At 43.1% G+C, this 21290-nt stretch overlaps 1 protein-coding gene across 2 annotated transcripts in view; it reads left to right on the top strand.

Moving 5' to 3' along the window:
* Positions 1–21290, top strand: part of FRMD7 (FERM domain containing 7) — a 64299-nt gene that overhangs the window by 21712 nt on the left and 21297 nt on the right. The window contains exons 1-5 of one of the 2 annotated variants that reach the window (XM_043457676.1): positions 12553–12962; positions 13723–13827; positions 14608–14650; positions 16911–16989; positions 20020–20117. In XM_043457676.1, coding sequence (XP_043313611.1) covers positions 12954–12962; positions 13723–13827; positions 14608–14650; positions 16911–16989; positions 20020–20117 — 334 coding nt within the window. In that variant the 5' untranslated portion in view covers positions 12553–12953. Of the gene's footprint in view, positions 1–12552; positions 12963–13722; positions 13828–14607; positions 14651–16910; positions 16990–20019; positions 20118–21290 lie in introns of those variants that run through there. The other variant, XM_043457675.1, reaches the window with a different exon arrangement.

Below are 21290 nucleotides of genomic sequence, written 5' to 3'. Positions count from 1 at the left end.
GAGTCTAGCCTGTGGCCATTGTCGCTCCACGTCAGCACCAAATAATGGGAACCCAAGTAGAGACTCCGTGAACAAGGGTCAAGAACGCAGGCAGATGTCTGCGTAGGGAAAGAGGAATGAAATCACAGGTCCTAAGTGACTTCTGCGAGTGGAGCTTGGCAAGAAGCCAAATTGAGTGTCAGCCTCTTATAGACTTCTTGCTGTGGGGCAGAGCTGGTCCCCTAACCTAGTCCACAGGTGTTGACAAGCATGCACACCTGGCTAACCGTGGGGGTGTTGAAAGGGTGGGGGAATGAGACACTTCAGACAGGCAGATTAGCCAGAGTGATGGCTCACATGACCACTCATTTTGCTACTCAAAAGTCCTTTAGAGGTGCATTTTTTCCCCCAAAATTTGATGCTTCGGTTCTTTTTTAAAATTGAAGTGTAGTTGATTGACAATGTTGTAGTAATTACCACTGTACAGCAAGCAAAGTGATTCAGTTACACATATACTCTTTTTTAATATTCTTTTCCATTATGGTTTATCATAAGATACTGAATACAGTTCCCTGTGCTATACAGTAGGACCTTGTTGTTTATCCGTTCTATATATAAAAGCTTACATCTGCTAACCCCAACCTCCCACTCCATGCCTCCCCCAACCCCCTTCCCCTTGGCAACCACGAGTCTGTTCTCGACATCCTAGAGTCTGTTTCTGTTGCATAGATAGGTTCATTTGTGTCATAGTTTAGATTCCGCAATAAGTGATATCATATGGTATTTGTCTTTCTCAAGTTTTTTTTTCCAATTTTCAAATCCAGCTTCCATTATATGATAGAACATAAATTCATTAGAATATTCTGGTAAGCAAAAAGAAGAAAATAAAATGCAAGGGTAATCTCATCATCCAGACTTTTAACATTTTGGTGTATATTTTATACATTGAAGTCTTTCTTTCTTATGGCATCCTAAGCTCCACATATGTCTCTCAGTCCAATTTAACTTGGGATAGTTTCTGAAATATTTTTCTCAAAGATTTTCTGTCCAGCCAACACATTCACTACAGTAACCCTGATACACTGGGTTTCATGGCCTCCTATTAAGTAGCCCTTTTAAAAGGCATTATTATTCTTTAATGGGTTCTTTATAGAGTTTCTGTGAAATTCACAACCTGTCCGAACAGAATGGCCTCCAATGTGCTCACAGTCTTGCTGGGCAACATAGTGAACACTTTATAAATGAAGCAAAACTGATTCTAGAAAGAAGAGGCAGGAATGTAGAACTCAAGGAAAGGGAAACTAAAGAGGGAAAAACATTGGAGTAATAAGCAGAAGGAGAGAGAAGTGAATTAGTGCTATAGTTAGAAGGTGAGAAAAGATGATAAAGAAAAAAACAGTAAACATGAAAGGAAAGAGGGACTCAAAGGAACAAGGTTAGGTGTTCATCTCTTTCTTGTCCTTCAGACACCTAGACATTAGTTTTCCCTTTATATTTAAGTAAAGATGTCTGCTGTAATGAAATGAGCCCGTTACTGGAGGCCAGAAGACCTGGGTTCCAATCCCAGATCTGCTATTAACCTGCTGGAAGACCTTTGGACAAGTCTCTTCCCTTGTCCAGATCTCAGTCTCCCCACTTGTTAAAATGAAGAGCCCGGATTATGTGACATCAGATGATCTCTGTTGTGTCCCGAATGTCTCAGATTGTTAGATATGCACAGAATGTTTTATCAACCTGAAGTTTAAAAGAAAATTCAAACTACCATTTGGAATCCAGTTGTGCCTCAGGCACAGCACGTGGATTTAGTACTAAAGCATTACGTGGAAACAAACAATTATAATTGTTTTAATTATCCGAGTAGCTAGTAATTTCGACAGGACTTGGAAGCACTGTCTTGAGAATGCTATTATTACACTGTCACTTTTGAACAGCCTTTCCAATATAGGCACAGTAATTTCAATGTCCCAGGAGTTGGTGCAAGATTGCTATTAGGGAGGGAATCTTGGGGTTTTTTTCCCCCCTTTCCTTTGCATGAAGAGTAATCCTGAGCAATGAGAGTCTCTTAGACACCATCCAGCAAAGAGTATGAATCAGATGCAACATGTCCAGGTCACTGCCAGGCCAACCTAAGGCCTCAGGCAGTGACACATCATTCCCTTAGAGCTTGAAAAGGGTGTCTGCTAGGTAGTATCATCTATCAGGGCCTAGATGAGCTCTCTGAGTCCAGAGTTCCCCTCTGAACATAGGTTAGTCAGTATCAACACGGCTGCAGATAAAGAGGGTGGTATACAGGTATAACTGAGTCACTTCACAGAACTGCAGAAATTAACACAACATCGTGAATCGGCTACACTTCAATAGAAAAAAAAGAGAGTAGTGGTCAGGCAGCTGCTCAGGTTGATTCTTCTAGGACCCCCCTAGGATAGCCACGTGGGCCGGAAATCTTTCTGAGCAGTTAATCTCAAGCAACTTTAAACCTTCCATCGATCACACAGGCAGTACTTTGAACTACTTTATGTTTTCAGAAATAAAATAAAAACCAGTTGTAATTTGGTGTGAATTTCACACGTGCACACACAACTACAAGGCTTGTTCTCTCTGCTTACCACCATCAGGAAACCTTAAGTACCCATTTAAACTGTGCTTCCCTCCAGGGTTTATTGCTGAGTCCTCTGGGCTCTGGGGAAAGGGCCTCCGATGACTTCCTACTTATTCTTTGTTCTTTGATGTGTCTGACTGCACCTTGCTCTCCACCAGATGCTGAAAAACTAGACCGCCTGCAGAGAGGGCTCCATTTCAGAATGAACTGCAGCTACCTGGTAATTAGCCTCTCACCACGCTCAGCAGTTCTCTTTTTACCAGGAGTTCAACCCTCCAGGAAGGTTATAGCTTGGCCAATAATTTCTTCTGCCCTGCCCCGAAGGAGCTCTGTTTCCTAGTTTCCCCGGGTGGTTTACACAGTGTAAGTTTGGAAAATCTGTTCAACTTAATTTTTAGAAACTGGTTGCGTCTGACTGTATTGGTAGATGTATATGATATGGGTTTCATTTTTTCTGTTGCTTGTTGCAATGTCAGAATATTTGCATTTTAAATGAAAAGTGAAATAGCCCTTTGAAAGGAGCAGTCCCAGAGTTTAACCCCTAAAGGCTTCTGAGGTTTCTGGATGTAGCCTGCAGATAATAGGGAAGGAGAAAGACTTACCTTCCTTGGGAAGGGTCCAAACTCTGTAAAGGAGGTGCGCACCTATTGTTGCTTACAGAGAGCTGGATGGAGGTGAGGGAATGTAGACCAAGATGCAGAACACGATTTCTTTATATTGCTGAAATTAAATCAGGATCACTGAAAACAGATTTGCCTGGGAATTCACTAAATAGTCCCAAAATGCAGAAACATTGCCAGATTTACTATTCTGCTCAGCACAAGTCAGATCTTCTCACTGGACCACTCCACTTGATTCTGAGCTCCAAAATGCCATTCAGGATTCAGAGTGTGAAGAGCAAAAGGAGAGATGGAAATTAGCCATCAGGGTGGCTGGAAGGGACTAGTTCACTATTGTCTCCATAAAGATGCTGAGTGGCAATGTGCTTAGGCTTCTGGATGAACTGACTCTGGGCCAGCGCCAGGTGGGGGGGTGGGGGTGGTGATTGGGGTAAGTTGCCGATGGGATAATGCATGGCAAAGCTCTCAGCTGCACCATAAAAGACTGAAAGTAATGTCCAGGTAGGTGACTCTAAAAGGAATCCAGGAACACATCAGAGATGGGGTGTCAAAAAGATAATTCATATGTTTATGTCAGCAGAAAGCTCTTGATCTGACAAGCTGTGGTTTTCTTTCCAAAGGGTAGGAAGTGTCAAAGGAGAGGCTCAAGCTTGTCGTCATGGGTGAGGAATGTTCCCAGCATCCCCCCTCTCAAAGAGGTGGGTAAGGGAAGAATGCAGTAACAAGGGACGGTGGAAAGGGAGTGAAGCAAGCGAAGCCCAGCTTATCATGTCACGTGGTAAAGTTATCATTTTGTAAGGATGCTTCTCACTGCCAGCGGAGCCTTCTCATGCTGTCCTTGTTGTACATGTGGTTGGTGAGCCAATTAGTAAACAAACAAATATGTGAACGCTGACTCCGCCTAAAGGCAAAAGAGGGGCCAGCAAAGAGAACACCTGGATATGCAGGCCTCTTCCTCTCTGTGACCTTTCAACTTCAACTGCTCTTATTATCCTGGACACATGTCTCCCATCTCGCCTCTTTCTCATCTCACAATCACTGCCCTGGTCCATGCGACCATCTCCTCCACCCGAACGGCTGCAGTAGTCCTGGTTTTGCCCCCTTCTCCATTCACTCCGTCCACTTTTGTTCCTCCAAGGATAGTCCTTAGACCTGCAGCACTGGTCTCCCCTGGGAGCTTGTGAGAAACCTAGTTTCTCAGGCCCCACCCCACACTTACTGAATCTGAATCTGCGTTTTTAACAAGAGCTCCAGGTGATTCATATGCGCTTTCCGGTTTGGGATGCTCTGCCCTAACTACTGCCAGGATGGTGTTTCCAAAACAGAACTCTGACCCTATCAATCCCTTGCTGAAATTCATTCAGCTACTCCACCCGAGCCCTGCCTTCAGGCATACCACTTCCCCGGACCCAAGGAGCCCGTCTTGGTGAGGTTCCTGCTCACTTCCCCAGTCCTGTTCTCCCTTGCTCCTTTAGGAACGCCACACTGCTAACAGCCTCATTGTTCACAGCAGGTTTTCTAATCTCTTCTGCCTCTGACAGCCTTCTCTCACCCTCCTCTTCACCTGGCTAACTCCAACTCTTGCTTCCTGTTTTGGATGAAGTGTCCCCTCTGTGAAGAATCCATTGTGCTCCCCCCTCACCCGCCGCTCTGGGTTACCTACGTTCTAGGTGTGATGTCACATTGCTCCCTGCGTACCTCCTTGATGAGCCCCAATCACAGTGATCACCTGCTGATGTGCCTGCCTTGCCTGCCAGCCTATGTATTCCTCAGTGGTAATGCCTGGGTCTTGTTCACCTCAGTTTCCCTGGAGTCCAGGAAAGTCCCCGGCACAGAAGAGGCACTCAATAAGGTGTGTTGAACTGAAAGAGTAGTAGGAAAGGGTCACAAAAGAGTAAAGGCATATATGGAGCAGGAAAAGGGCGAATGCATCAAAAGTAAGCCTGGAGTCTCGGCTGGGGGAAATTACAACAGGAAAACGAAAGGAGCAAAAACAGACAGTAAAGAATGGAGAAAAACAAGCTCAAGGAGAGGTGAGGGACTGACTTTTAAAGTGTTTAGCAGTGAAAAGGTTAAGACTGGAGAGGCAGTTCTCTCTGTCCTTGGATTTTTGTGTGGTTGTTATGGTTGAGCTGTACCTATTAAAATGTGGAATCAGGGTAAAAATGACTGAAAGGCAACTCACTCACTTGCTACTGGAGGAATGATCATCAGACATGGGTGTCTTTGTGGGTAAACTAATAGTCATCTCTGTGATTCTTAATATTCCTGATTTTGAATATTCAAATAAATGCTGCCCTCGTCAAAACAGACCCAAAGCTGTCCAAATGCAAATAGCTAGGTGACCATCCCTCAGAATTTGCCCAGGACAGTGTTTGTCCAGTCCTGGTTTACAACTTTTGTGACAATATAATAATTACTAGCTCCCCATCAACCCTCAAAAGTGTCCCAATTTGGATGATAAATTACATAGTCAACCTGTAAACAGTCAACATTTCTTGAGCTCTTCCTTTGGACCAGATATTGTATAAGGTATTTGAATAAATAGTTTCATCATTAATGGATGCTTGTTGTGATCCTTCTTTAACATAAAGATGCAATGCACAGGCCAGAAAATTTACCCTGTAAAATTCAGTGGTTTTTAATATATTCACTCTGTTGTACAACATCACAGCTATCTAATTCCAGGATATTATCATCCTTCCCAAAAGAAAACCCCAAACTAATTAGTAGTCACTCCCCGTTCCACTCTCCCGTCTTTGGCAACCACCAATCTGTCTCTATGGATTTGCCTGTTCTAGACATTTCATATAAATAGAATCATATAATATGTGGCCCTTTTGTGTTTGATTTCTGGCAGTGCTGTTTTGCAACTGAGGAAGTGAAGGCTCAGAGAGATTAAATAGTCTGCCTAAGGTCACCCCTCTAACAGGAAGAGCATCAGACCTAGATCCAGGTGTGACTGGCTTCAGGGTCCACATTCTTGTGCTGCCCACCATGGCGTGCTGCCTCCTCCTATATGCAGGTATTCAGGACATTTTTAGAACTCCTTTTTGGCCTTCTTTCCAAAATGACTCACAGATCTTCATAAGTTGAGAGTGGATTTAATGTTTGGAAAAAGTACAAAGTCATAAAGAGCAAGTATGGTAACGAAAGTGGGTTATCAAGTTGGCTCATTGTTATGGACTGAAATATGTCCCCCCCCACCAGATTCATATCAGTTCAGTTCAGTTCAGTTCAGGGCATCCCTGGTAGCTCAGATGGTAAAGAATCTGCCTGCAGTGTGGGAGACCCAGGTTTGATCCCTGGGTTGGGAAGATCTCCTGGAGAAGAAAACGTCAGCCTACTCTAGTATTCTTGCCTGGAGAATTCTATGGACTGACCATGGGATTGCAGAGTCAGACACGACTGAGCAACTAACACTTCTGCTTTCAGTTCAGTTCAGTCACTCAGTCGTGTCCAACTCTTTGCAACCCCATGGACTGCAGCATGCCAGGCCTCCCTGTCCATCACCAACTCCCAGCACTTGCTCAAACACATGTCCATCAAGTTGGTGATGCCATCCAACCATCTCATCCTCTGTTGTCCCCTTCACCTCCTGCCTTCCATTTTTCCCAGCATCGGGGTCTTTTCTAGTGAGTCAGTTCTTCACATCAGGTGGCCAAAGTTTTGACACTTAAGCTTCAGCATCAGTTCTTCCAATGAACATTCAGGATTGATTTCCTTTAAGATTGACTGGTTTGATCTGCTTGCAGTCCAAGGAGTCTTCTAAACTCAAGAGTCTTCTCCAACACCACAGTTCAAAAGTATCAGTTCTTTGGTGCTCAGCTTTCTTTATGGTCCAACTCTCTCATCCATACATGACTACTGGAAAAACCATAGCTTGGACTAGATGGATCTTTGTCGGCAATGTCTCTGCTTTTTAGTATGCTGTCTAAGTTGGTCATAGCGTTTCTTCCAAGAAGCAAGCATCTTTTAATTTCATGCCGGCAGTCACCATCTGCAGTGATTTTAGAGCCCAAGAAAATAAAGTCTGGCACTGTTTCCATTGTTTCCCCATCTATTTACCATGAAGTGATAGGACCAGGTGCCATGATCTTTGTTTTTTGAATGTTGAGTTTTAAGCCAGCTTTTTCATTCTCCATTTTCACTTTCATCAAGAGGCTGTTTAGTTCCTCTTCACTTTCTGCAATAAGGGTGGTGTCATCTGCATATCTGAGGTTATTGATATTTCTCCTGGTAATCTTGATTCATATGTTGAACGGTTAACCCTGATCCCCACGTGACTAAGGTAACTGTATTTTGAGATGGGGCTTTTAGGAAGTAATTAAGGTTAAATGAAGTCATAAGGGTGGGGCCCTAATATAGGATTGATGGCTTTATAGAAAGAGGAAGAGACAGGTCTCTGTCTCTGTCTCTGTCAAGTGAGGACACAGAGAGAAGGCAACCATCTGCAAATCAGAAAAAGTGGTCTCACCACAACCTGACCATGCTGGCACCCTGATCTCAGACTTTCAGCCTCTAGAACTGTGAGAAATAAATCCCCGTTGTCTAAGCCCCCCAGACTGTGCTGTTTTGTTTTAGCTGCTTGAACTAGTATGGTCATATTTTGGGATTAAAAAATGAGGCATAACCATAAAGTCAGAAGAGTGAGTGATTATTCTCTGTGACTTCAAGAACAATTTCCTGAGGGGAGCATGAGAAGTATTTTGAATGTGGGAATCAGCACTGGAAACAGGAGAAGCATCTATAAAACTCTTTGTATGGCATTGTGTATAATGTGTATTGTATTTCTCTGGAAAGTGTAACAAGTATAAGGAAAAATTAAAATGACCTATTATGCTACTGTTAATAATATGCTCTATTTTGTTCCAGTTTATCCTTCTCTGAAGCCTTAACTGTATAGCCTATATTCTTTTGAAGTAAACAATCAATATGTGGGTACATTAGATAGAATCTGTTATCTAATGTAGTCAAAGGTGGTTGTTGGTCAGTTAACTGATAAAATATGCCAAAGCAGGAATCACAATAAGTATGTATATTTGCATACAAACACCTTAAACTTTTTAGTTTGACATAAAACATATATATTTATATTCATATGCCAAGTTTTTGATGCAGGGTCAAGGGTTTTTGAGGAAGGGCTTCTGATTGGTGTTTCTATTTTTCTTCTCTGACACCCACTCATAATGTATCATCTATGATTGCCAATATTTGTTCATTTAACATAGAAAAATTTGAGTACAGAATCCTTCCAGATTTTTATCCCCCAATATTTTACTTCTGTCATACCCCAAACTAATTTGACAGCATATTGGGGGGTATTCCCCCCTTACTGATTTTTTTTTGCAAAGTGATCAACTTAGTTTTCATAGAAACCCCTTTTGTCATTGTGATCCTAATTCTTGTGATATACATACAATTTAATTAAATTGTGTAATTACAATATAAGTAGAATTGTCAAAAATATATTCTACAAAATAATTATTAGTAAGCCTGAGACTCAGTCAATGGATATAGAAGTGCAAAGTCATATCAGAGTAGCCTACTAGCCGTGATCTTTCATCATGACATAAGCATTTGTCAATGTTTTAAAGGGGGAATAGAAAGCATCTTCTGTGCATTGTTGAGTTAAAGTTGATTAAGATAGTTTCTTCAATTCTAAAGCATGACAGTGCCAAAGAATGTTCAAACTACCCAACATTTGTGCTCATTTCATGTGCTATTAAGGTTATGGTCAAAATCCTTCAAGCTAGGCTTCAATAGTATCTGAACTGAGAACTTCCAAATGTACAAGCTGGGTTTAGAAAAGGCAGAGGAACCAGAGATCAAATTGCCAACATTTGTTGGATCATAGAGAAAGGAAGGGAATTCCAGAAAAACAACCGCTTCATTAACTATGCTAAAGCCTTTGACTGTTTGGATCACAACAAGCTGTGGAAAATTTTTAAAGAGATGGAAATACCAGACCTCCTTACCTGTCTCCTGAGAAATCTGCATGCAGGTCAAGAACCAACAGCTAGAACCTTACATGGAACAAAGAACTGGTACAAAATTGGGAAAGGAGTACGACAAGGCTGTATATTGTCACCCTGCTTATTTAACTTATATGCAGACTACATCATGCGAAATGCCAGACTGGATGAATCACCAGCTGGAATCAAGATTGCGGGAAAAATATCAACAACCTCAGATATGCAGAGGTTGATACCACTCTAATAGCAGAAAATGAAGAGAAACTAAAGAGCCTCTTGAAGAAGGTGAAAGAGAGTGAAAAAGCTGGCTTAAAACTCAGCATTCAAAAAACTAAGATCATGGCATCCAGTGCCATCACTTCATGGCAAATAAAAGGGGACAAAGTGGAAGCAGTGACAGATTTTATTTTTTTGGACTCCAAAATCACTGCGGACAGTGACTGCAGCCATGAAATTAAAAGACGTTTGCTCCTTACAAGGAAAGCTATGACCAACCTAGACAGCATATTGAAAAGAAAAGACATCACTTTGCTGACAAAAGTCCATATAGTCAAAGCTATGGTTTTCCCATTAGTCATATACGGATGTGAGAGTTGGACCATAAAGAAGGCTGAGCACCGAAGAATTAAGGCTTTCCAATTGTGGTACTGGAGAAGACTATTGAGAGTCCCTTGAACAGCAAGGAGATCAAACCTAAAGGAAATCAACCCTGAATATTCATTGGAAGGACTGATGCTGAAGCTGAAACTCCAATACTTTGGCCACCTGATGCAAAGAGCCAACTCATTGGAAAAGAACTTGATCCTGGGAAAGATGGAGGGCCGGAAGAGAAGGGGACAACAGAAGTATTTAAGATGGTTGGATGGCATCACTGACTCAATGGACATGAGTCTGAGCAAACTCCAGGAGATGGTGAAGGACAGGGAAGCCTGGTGTGCTACAGTCCAGGGAGTTGCAGAGTTGGACACGACTTAAAGACTGAACAACAACAAGAGAGTTTCTACTGTCCCTACTTACTTAAGAAAAATCTAAATATGTACAAACTAAAAATTAAGTTCCCTTTAATCTAATCCCCTCTCCAGAAATAATGCTATTAACAGTTTGGTATGTATTCTTCCAGACTCTTCTATCTATCTATCTATCTATCTATCTATGTACATTACTTACTGCTTGCTATGTGCCAGGCACTACACTAAGCCCTTGATGTGAATTATCTTGATTAATCCACACAACAATTCTGTAAAATAATACTATTATCTCCATTTTACAGATGAGTAAACTGAGGCTCGGGAAGGTTCAGTAATTTGCCCTAGGTCACATAGTGACTAATTTGTTCTTCCTCTTGGGAGGACTGTTGTGCTAATGCACACGAATCAGGTTAAATGTTTGGATCTATCCATCTATTTATTCAGGAAGCATTTATTTAATGTCCTCTCTTTGCCAGTCACTGTATAGAATGCCAGCTACTCAGACGCATGCCTTCTGTCTTCACTTACCTGAATAAGGGAGATCAATCTGTGAGCTAAAAGATTTGCCCCAATTCAAAAACTTAGTCAATAGGTAGAGCAGGATTACAGTCCAGGCTTGTTTAACCACCTGTTCTTTGCCCTATTGCAAAGAAGCTTTGGTAAACTGTTTTTTGGAGAGAGACAACACTGCTTGAATAAGTATCATTTGCATGAGAAAATGAGTTTGGATCCCCAAGAAATCAGTGTCCAATGCTTAAGACCAAGTTTCTAGACTGGAGATTATAAATACACGTTCTGAAAAGTTTTAAATTATATTATATGTGTGTGTGTGTATGATTTTTCTTAAGGCAAATACTGCTCTGCTGTAATCCAAGGGAGATGAAAGTAAGGCAGTGTTCAAAATTGGAGTTTCTATTTCTTGAGTGGGAGGGCTGGTGATAAAGTATTTAGATCCTAAGGAGCTTGATTAGAATGTTGAAAAGTGTCAGCTTAAACAAGAGCAAGCAATGGAAAAGAGAATCAGAAGTCCAGAAAAAATAGGAAAGTTGTAAACAGATATTATGAGAAAATAACATAAAGATTGAAGAATTGGTTGAAAACAAGTAAAGGCTGCATGTTAAGACAGAACCAAGACCTTACCTATTGTGCAACACATTCCACTAGGCTGGCCAATTTCAATGTACACTATGGAGGGTTGAAGGGAAATGCCTCTCCCAGAGATGGGGGTGGAGAACTTGAGCCACGTGAGCCACTGACCTCTGAGTGCACAAATGCCAAAGGCTTTTAGAGCCAGTTGGCAAGATATACAGGGGTGGACAAATCAGGGGCTTATTCTTATAAACATGCTACAGAAGGGAGCAAAAAGGCAGCCTGGATTGGAAACCTTACAGGAACGGCTATATATTCTTTGTGACTGCAGAAACATTTAAATATACAAACACATGGAATGTGGCAGCATTGATGCGGAGGATTAAGCACCCCAATGGAAAAAGAAAAAAGAAAAAAAAAATGAGAAGGAAAAAGGAAAATCTTGAGTTTCTTAAATTGTTTGCAAAGAAACTGGAGTCTATGACGGAATTTAGTCCCCATGACTGAAATGTTTCTTTGGTGTTGGAAAAAGTCTTACTCTCTCTCTCTTTAGAATTTTTTTTATTCATAATAAAAATCCTGTGGCAGCTCCTTGTCTGGAGGACTTTAAAAATAGGAGCGATTTCATCTGTCTGGAATGGTCTGTGTCAGCACTTGCCCTAGGCAAGATTGCCACATAGGCAAAAACACCCCCTCCCTCCTCCCTCCCAGACACCCCTCCCCCACTGCCCCCCAATGCCTTTCAAGCCCCCAAACCACCTCTCCTCTGTGGGCTGGCCCCCTTTTCCCAGACCACAGCCCCAATGAGACCTCCCACATAAAATCAAACCCCCTTGTCTTCAGCTCTCTCTCCAGGTGCTAAGGAGGCAGAAACTTTCACCCTTTGCGGCCTACTTGCATTTAAAACCAGGACCCTGGTTAACCCTCATGAATCTCAAGTTGGTGGAGATTTGGGCAATGTAACCAGGCGGAGAGAGGTCCAAGCAAGAGGGGAGTGTTTTGAGTCCTTGGGGGAAGGGGGTGGGGGATGTTGCCTTCCTGGAAGCTATTAAATCCCAGATGTGAGTTCTGTTCAGCGTGAGACTGCCTTGAGGGAGAGTGTTGGGGGGGGGGGGGAGGGTGTCTGGACTCTCTGACCTCTCAAGGTTGGCATTAATTCTATGGGTCGGTGATTTCCAACTATATTCCCTGAGCCCGGCTTCCTTTGCAGCACTAGAGGCACCTCGTGACTTGGCTTTAACTAGGGGTTTTCAACAGCGTGTCTTTGTGCCTATCAGCCAGGGCCCAATTTTCCCATCACTGTCCTCCCCGCCACTGCAACCCTCAGCTTCAGCGATGGTGGCTGAAGATCAGCCCCAGCCCCGCTCCGCTCAGATTTTCAGCTCTACACAGCTCCCGTTCTCAGAGAACCCTGAGAAAGGGACTGTTTCGTGCTCACAGTGTGAGGTGACTCTATGAAGAAAGAAATAATATGTGTGGCCTTGTGTGAAACGGGTGTGCTAGACGCAGATTTGGTGGAAAAAGCTGCAAAATGAAATCTCCCGGCGGAGCTCAGAGGAGGAGGTTGGTCAATTTCACGTTGGAATAACCCACATTCAAGAGCCTCTAGTATGTGCCAGGCTCTGAGTTAGATCTGGTGATTAAGAAGAAAATTAAAGCATGGCCCCTGGTATGGAGGAATTCAGTCTAACAAGGAAGATAGACATCCCATGTGAGAAATGTCATGTTTGCGGTAAGCAAGAGTGTCTGGGAGCATGGAGGGTACCCTTGGTTCCACCTGCTCCTGTAGGCATCAGAGAATGCTCTCCTGGGGAGATGGCATCTGAGCTGAGTGGGAGGAAGCCAAAGCCAAGAAAGGTGGGAAGGGCGTTCTGTGTAGAAGGAATGACAGGAGCAGGGGCATGGAGGCATGAAAATACTTGACACGTGTGGGGAGCCGGGAGCAGGCTGCGATTAGTAGGAAGTGGCGGGCAGGGGGAAGGGCAAGAGATGAAGCTGGACGGGCAGGCGGGGCCACCAGAGGGAGAGGAGGGCCCAGCCGCCCTGCCCGGGAGTACAGACTTTATCCTGAAGGGAGTCACAGAAGGATTTTACACAGGTCAGAATTGCATCTTGATTAAACTATCTGTCAATTGGGGGAAAATCCTTCAAATTACCTGTGGAATGAACTGATGAAAGAATTCCATTGAAAGGGTAGATTTGTAGATCCAGCCCAAGTAATTAAGGGTGAGGCTGTCTTTTCCAAGAGGGTTTCTCATTCATCTGAGGCTTTTTAAAAGGTACCTCTAAAACAATCTACAGATAGATGCCTGTATATGGATGTAAAATTCAACCTCATTTGGGAGGGTACCAGAAAACTGTGCTTAAAGGAAACTGTTTGAATGAGGTCTAGGTGCTTCTCCCCTTCCCCACCCAACCTGCCCCACCCCCGCACTGCAGTAACAGTATCAGCCTAGAATGGAAAACTGCTATGATCTCTTTGTTTTGTTTAGCAAAAGTCATCCGGGAAGGCGCTGTTTAACTTGAGCTGCAGCCATCTAAATCTTGCTGAAAAGGAGTATTTTGGATTAGAATTCTGTAGCCATTCTGGAAATAATGTAAGTTGCTTTCATTATAGGGTTCTTTGTGTCTAGAATTGCTTCTAAATGCAGCTTGCAGCTAGGTATGTAGGGCTCAAACCCCTGATTGCAAAATGAAAAACCATGTAAACCCTTGCAAAATGACAGGATTTAATCACTATTTCCCCTCCTTGGCTATTAAAAGTCACTTCAGTTTGCCAAACACAAACTCTTCCACCCGCTGCTCCTCTTTTGTGTCTTCACTGTGTGAAGAGCTGTCTGTGCTTGATTCTGAGCTTCCAGAATGAAGACTCCTAACCTCACCAAGGAGTGTTCAGGGCACTCTCCCTGGCCCTCACTCATGTCCTACCACTCCCAATGTTCTCCCTGCTGTGTCCTGCCTTGGCGGATCTCGTATCTGGCCCCTTCCCAGAAAGGCTCATTATGACTACTAAGCTGGCATTTGGAGGCTGTGGGATTCAAGTATGGAGCCAAACGCCTTCATTAGTCTTTGCGGCCACTAATAAGCCTGGCATATGACACCTCCCTCACCCCTCTGTGGCAGGGGAGCAGTGATTCAAATGTCAACAGCCAAGAGTTTATAGATCAACAATCTGCACCATCATTGGGAAAATACAAGGGCGCAGACTGAGGTTGGGGCAGGCACGGCATCTCTTTGATGTTGCTGTTCCTTACTATCTTTAGAAGTCTCAAGAGTCTTGATATTTGTTTGCTTCATGTTGACTTTAATATGTTATAAAAAAAAAAAGGTGCACTCAATGCCCTGTTCTACCAATTCTTTCATTAATGTTATTACAGGTCTGGTTGGAACTGCTGAAGCCCATTACAAAGCAGGTAAAAAGTAAGTATGGAAAATCACTTGAGGAATAGAATTCCTAGTTATAACTTGAAAATATTTCAACAATACCGCACTATTCCACACCTTAATATAAGCCGAGAAAAGGGCTTTGAGGTGTTATTTTAATCCTTCCTCATCCAGTAAATTTACCAATTTTGAAAAATCATTTTAACTTTGCCTTAGATGAAGAAAATCAGACTGCTAGGTTTTTGAGTAAATTTAGAGAACTCTGTGATTTGGCCCTAGGAATAATACATCTCTGACTCTAGCCCTGTAAATCTTTGAGCATCCTTGATGTCAATCAGCCATGCCATTCATGGTGTTCCAGAAGGTGTTTCAGTTTCATTCTGTCACAGACACTGTCCGTTCATTTCAGTTCACATTTGAGTGCCTACTATGTATGAAATAATCCCCCTACCCCATATGTTACAATCTAGTGTGGTGGTTCTCCAATTTCAGCGTGTATGAGGGTCACTGTGAGGTGGTGCAGGCAGGGTCTTGTTAAAATGTAGATTCCTGGGCCTCGCCCCCCACGTTGGGGGCCAGGAATATGCATTTTTAACAACCTCCATAGGTGTTTCTTCTTGCAGGTTGCTTTCAGTCCACACTTTGAGGAAAGCTGTCTTCGTGCATCTTCCCCCGCCTGCTCTCTGCATGTTGGTGCTCCCCACTGTATGATGTGGGTCTTCCCAGGTGGTGCTAGTAGTAAAGAACACACCTGCCAATGCGGGGGATGTAAGAGACGTGGGTTCGATCCCTGAGTCAGGAAGACCCCCTGGAGAAGGGAGTGGCAACCCACTCCATTATTTTTGCTTTGAGAATTCCATGAAGAGAGGAGCATGGTGGGCTATATAGTCCATGGGGCCACAAAGAATCAGACATGACTGAAGTGACTTAGCACGCACTATATGATGATAATCTGTCACATGATTCCAACAGCTTCCCAACTGACCCCCCCCACCTCACCCCCACAATCCATCTTGTGCACTACTCCCAAAGGAACTATTGCAAATAGAAACCTTACCACATCACTCTCCTGCTTAAAATGTTTCCACGACTCCCTGTGGCCCTTAGAATAAAGTCCAAACCCTTTTGCACGATCCACAAAGCACTGAATTCTGACTGGCTTTTTAGCCTTTACCTCTGCCTCTGACCACTTCGTACTCCTATCTCTCCTGACTTTAACAAAAGTAGCCTCAGATGTAGGCTTCTCGGATAAAATAGAAGATGCCCAGCTAAATTAGAATTTCAGATCAATGAAGACTAATTTTCTTAGTGTAAGTATGTCCCATGCAATCATTTTTATCTGAAATTCAAATTTAACTGAGAATCCTGTTTTTTTATCTGCTAAATCTGGTGGCCCTACTGAGGTGTCAGCTCCTCCAGGAAGCCTTCCTTGACTTCCTCCAAACTCTTTTCTCCCTCTTAGGCTTATAACACTTTGTGGTGCTGTATTTGTCAGTCTAGAAGTCTGCCTCTTCTACCAGCCTTTGAATGCTTAATTGTATTTTTATTTCCAGGACCTGCTAGTACAATGCTTAGCATACAACAGACACTCAACAAATATTTACTGAATGAATGGTGTTAGTGCTGCATGTGTACACTTGCTTTTGATGCAAAAAGTTTCTTATTTTCAAATGTAAGTAGGAGTGAAGGCAAGTAGATACAGATTTTTAAAGTAATTAGTTTTGCAGTAGGTCCTTGGTGCTTATCTGTTTTACATATAGCAGCGTGTACCTGTCAATCCCAATCTCCCAAGATGTTTTCTTAATGTAGATTTGATGACACACAGAGGTCTCAGTCCCTACTACTAGTTCCCTTTACAAATCTTTGAGCTGGCTGAAATTCACCTGCCTCTATAGTAGGGCCCTTCTCTCAGCCAGGAATGCAGAATCCCAGGTCGCAAGTGGTATATTTTTCTAAGTGCAACACTTCTTAAGGGAGGACACAGTAGGCCCCAAATGGGGCACATCTTTACAAAAAGAAACTCAGAGAGAGAGAGAGAGAGAGAGAGAGAGAGTAGGAAGAGGGTCACGAGGACTTTCCCGATTGCTGTCCACAGAGAAGCACAGTCCAGAATAGCAGCATCTCACAAATGTGGAAAATTGAAATTTCAATGAAAAGTCCATGGGAAAGAGTGATGAGAGGGAGGGGAGGGGAGAGGGGAGTGTGTGTATGTACGTGTGGGTGTACATATGTGTGTGTGTGTTTCTGAAGACCTGTAACTGTTGAAATAAAACTTATGGAGATATTGTGTTTTAAGATCCTAAGGAAGTTGTTTTCAAATTTACGGTGAAATTTTTCCCAGTGGACCCTGGACATCTGCGAGAAGAGCTGACAAGGTATAGTACTTGTATGATGCATGATGTTATTTAATCATTATCCTTTTATCAGGGAACAGGCTTCTAGCCTTCTTTGGAAGGCTTGGATCACAGTCTCTTTCTGGGAGATGGTGAGGAGTTGGTGAGCAGGAAGGCCTGGCTGGTCCCTAAAGTGTTAATCTTTCGAAGGATAGGAACTTGGAGGAGAAGGAGGGGTGGTATTCTAAAAGCGGTAACCAGCCTGGGTGCCCACTTGAGGGATATGCCATTAACTGCTAAACAGTAAGAACGTTTGCCTTCCTTGCGTCTGTGTTCCAATCAGAGGGCAGCTTGACAGCACAAGTGTGATGCCAGCTAAGTTCCCTGCATATTGAAAATGGTTGTGTGTGTGTGTGTGTGTATCCCATAGGTAGGAAGTGATAATGACTCATAAAACCTTTCTAAAGTAGAAAAGTAAAAAATAGAAAAATAAATTGTAATAAATTATTTATTTTGCACAATTATAAATGATTGACATTTAAGTACAATATTAATAATTGCAATTATTAATTTTATATAAGTAAAATATTTGTATGCTTATACAAATTTAAAAGATATAAAGTATGAAATGTTAAAGAATTTTTATATTTGTAAAAATGCCCTTTAAAATGACAATGTAAACTTACTTCTTCGAAAACACCTTGTCAACATAGAAAAAAAATGAAAGTGTCACTTGCTAGGTTGTGTCCAGCTTTTTGCGACCGCATGGACTGTGGCCCTCCAGGCTCCTCTGTCCATGGAATTCTCCAGGAAAAAAATACTGGAATGGGATGCCCTGTCCTTCTCCAAAGGACCTTCCTGACCCAGGGATCGAACCTGGGTCTCCTGCATTGCAGGCAGATTCTTTACCATCTGAGCCACCAGGGAAACACTCTCCTAAACCTTACTCTGCTTTCTAGACATTAGACTCTAGACTTTTACACATAAAAGGGATATAAGGAAATAGGTCCTGGGAACTAGAGTGACTTGACCAAGGTCATGGGATATTAGAGGGTATTTCACCTGAAATATTCCCCAACATGATTCATGGCCAGTTTTTCTTTACAGTTTTTCTTGTAAGGGGCCTTCTTTTCTGAGAGGTCTTTGTAGAAGTCAGTCTTTTCACATAGCAGTCTCTCTCTCCAAATCCTCTCCAAATCTGTGAGTTTTAGGCCCCTTTGCCAGATAACTTGGTATCTCTATCAGTTTGCCTTTGCTTACTCATTTCAGTCGAGTCTCAAATTGTAACCAATTCTGATGGAGATAAACTTTTTCTCGGAAAAAGAAAAAGAATGAGCGAATCAATGTGATGATAAATGATTCATCAGCTGTTCGGAGAAAGGATTTGGTATTTGCAGCAGGCAGCGGCCTCCTAAACAGCAAGGAATGTGTCAAATGAGAAGTTTACTTTCTTTCTTGTTAGGAGTAAAATGAAATTCACCTCCCCTTTAGCGACTGAGGCTGATTATTCTCATTTACATCTATATTTGAAAGCAGGCAATGGCAAAATTTAGATTTCCTTTATTTTTTCCCCATTGGTCCATTTGAGAATACTTAACTGTAGTTGACTTTACAAGGAAGTGTCGTTTGAGGCCAATACGTGAGCTTCTCAGAGTGGCATTCAAATATAACTTTCTAATTAAATCATTTCTAATCCATTAGGGGAGCATCACTTTTCACTTTCATAATGAACCCTTTTGTAAAGTGAATAATCATCTACTAATTTGTCTGTTTTCTCCCAATCTGTATTTTCATCTATCACCTGCAGTTAATTTTGATTCACCACATTGCCTTCAAGTCTTAACTGGTTTTAAAAAATCTAGATAGAACGTTATTTAGAAAATTATCAATTACATCTTATATAGGGAAATGCTTACAGTAGATACTCAATAAATGTTTTAATGTCTAAAATAAAATATCGGAAACAGTTTTGGACCAAGAAGGGACACAGTCAGCAGTAGAATCTTAATTATACACATCTTTTTGAAAGTTGATTGCCTTTGATAAGGGCTTAAAAGTATGGAACAAATGCTCTCTTCGGCAAAGCTCTGGATGCCAACATGCACTTTATGGGTCCCTGATTATCGGTGGGGGGCTTCTCAGGTGGCACTAGCGGTAAAGAGTGCCAGTGCATGAGATGCAAGAGACACAGGTTCAATCCCCGGGTCAGGAAGATCCCCTGGAGGAGGGCATGGTAACCCACTCCAGTATTCTTGCCGGGAAATCCCATGGACAGAGGAGCTTGGTGGGCTACAGTCCATGGGGTCGCAAAGACTCAAACACAGCTGAAGAGACTTGGCACGAATGATTACAGCTGGGGAAAGGGGCAGTCTGACTTCATTCCATTCAGGACACAGTAATTTCATACCTGTTCTGTGCAAAGCACTGGGCTGGGCCCTGGTGATACAGAGATGGGGGTCCACGTGAAGGGGCAGAAGCATGTCCTCAAGTTCTTGATTTCTGAAACACTGTCTTTTGGGTAGAAGCCAGCCCAAACTGGATGGCAGACCTGAGACCTGGCCACAGTTTTACTCTGTCGGGGTGATAGGATTTTGCCAAGATCACCTAACCTCTGTCTTTCCATAATTGGAACATGGGGGGATGGTGCCAACTTTCTAAGTTGTTGCCATAGTGAGGACTTGAGAGCATTTCGTGAACAGAGCAGCCCTGGCCTCCTGCACAGGCTTATTCCTGCTGAATCTCCCTTTCTCCCTGGCGGGGTATGTGGCTTTGCTACGTGGCAGAAACCACCAGAGGATGGTTGGCCAACTCCCTTGAGTTGGCGGGAGGATTTGGCCAGGGTGATTCCTAACGGCTGTGGGGCCTGCCAAAGCGCTGGCTCAGCCGAGTCGTGGTCTAGCTGCTGGTTAGGGGCTGAAGCGAAGCCTATGCATTACTCACCACCCCCAACAGGCATCTCCCTGACTGGGGGCACCGTGTCTTTCTTGAAACATCTTGGGTCTGGGCGAAGGGAAATGCTTCTGTCTTGTTCCTGGTTTCTTTCTCAAGAGATTTCCCCCCACTTCTTTGCAGGTACCTTTTTACTCTTCAAATAAAGAAGGATTTGGCTCTGGGAAGACTGCCATGCAGTGACAATTGTACGGCGTTGATGGTATCCCACATCTTACAATGTAAGTAGCAAATGTCGGCTTTGGGGCCTAGCAGTTAGCTAGAGAACCGAGCAAAGGAGCTGAGCACCCTCCACGTCCCCACCGTTGTGCTGGGACCTTTCTGTGGAGGAGACAGAGCAGGGATGAGATAGATGGAAATGACATGGTCTAGTAGAAAGGGGCTGGTCACTGGAATCATGGAGATTTGGATGCAAATCCTATCTCTGCATTCGAACTGTTGTAGCCTGGGGTGAAGTGCCCTCGTCTGTGTCTGCCTGAGTTCCCTCGTCTTTAAAATAGTGACAAGAATGCCTTGTCACAGAGCGCTTATGTAGATTAAAAGTAAATGCCGATTTCCTTCTATCTGCGTTTAACCTTGCCCTCCCACTGCCCCCAGCGTGCTCACCAGGAGCTGGGCTGGACTAACCCAGGCACGGACTTTGCTAGGCAGGCCCCTGCTCCTTCTGCTCGCCCCAGGAAATATTTGTGGTACGTGCTTTCTGCCACACATTGTCACGTTTAATGTGATTTCCGTGTTGCTCTTTATCATGATTCCAGAGAACAAAGCACAGACTCCAGCAGGTGGAGAGAAGCTAAAAGGGAAAAAGGCCCCAGGCGTCTATTAGAGTTCCCCAGATCCTAGCAGCCAAGCCGGTGGATGAGGCTGAGCAAGGAAGGCAGGGAAAAGCAGACCCAGGGAACAGTGGGGCCCTGCCTGGGAGGGGGGAAGCTGGGCAGGTCAGCCTGCTCCTCATCCCCAAGGGTAGGGTTGAGGCAGCTGGAAATAATCATTATGATTGTTTTAATTTCATGTGTATAATCTATAATATTTGTTCAAAGAATAGGCTGTTCTTTACTATTCCTGCAGGATCATAACTTCATTGTTTTTGTTTCATTTTTGACCTCTATCCATTGCCTCCCTGACAGTCCAGAAATGGTCGATTTCTGATTTCAGTGGGAACTCCAGGATGAAGGGCTTGGATAGAAACAGTATCTGAGTCATTGTTTACCAAGTGACTTGTAGCTGAGATGGAGTGACAGCCCAGGATCTCAAGAAGGCAGTGAGCAGTGAGAGCAATAGTTATCAGAGAAGGCGTATGGAGGAGGAGGCTTTTGTGCTGCGCTTTAAAGGGATGCATAGGAATTGGATATGTAATGATAAGCAGAGAAAAAAGCAAAAAAAAAAAAAAAAAA

The sequence above is a fragment of the Cervus canadensis genome, chromosome X, assembly GCF_019320065.1.
Source record: "Cervus canadensis isolate Bull #8, Minnesota chromosome X, ASM1932006v1, whole genome shotgun sequence".
Classification (NCBI taxonomy): Eukaryota; Metazoa; Chordata; class Mammalia; order Artiodactyla; family Cervidae; genus Cervus; species Cervus canadensis.
This window is presented reverse-complemented; position numbering and strand designations above follow the sequence as displayed.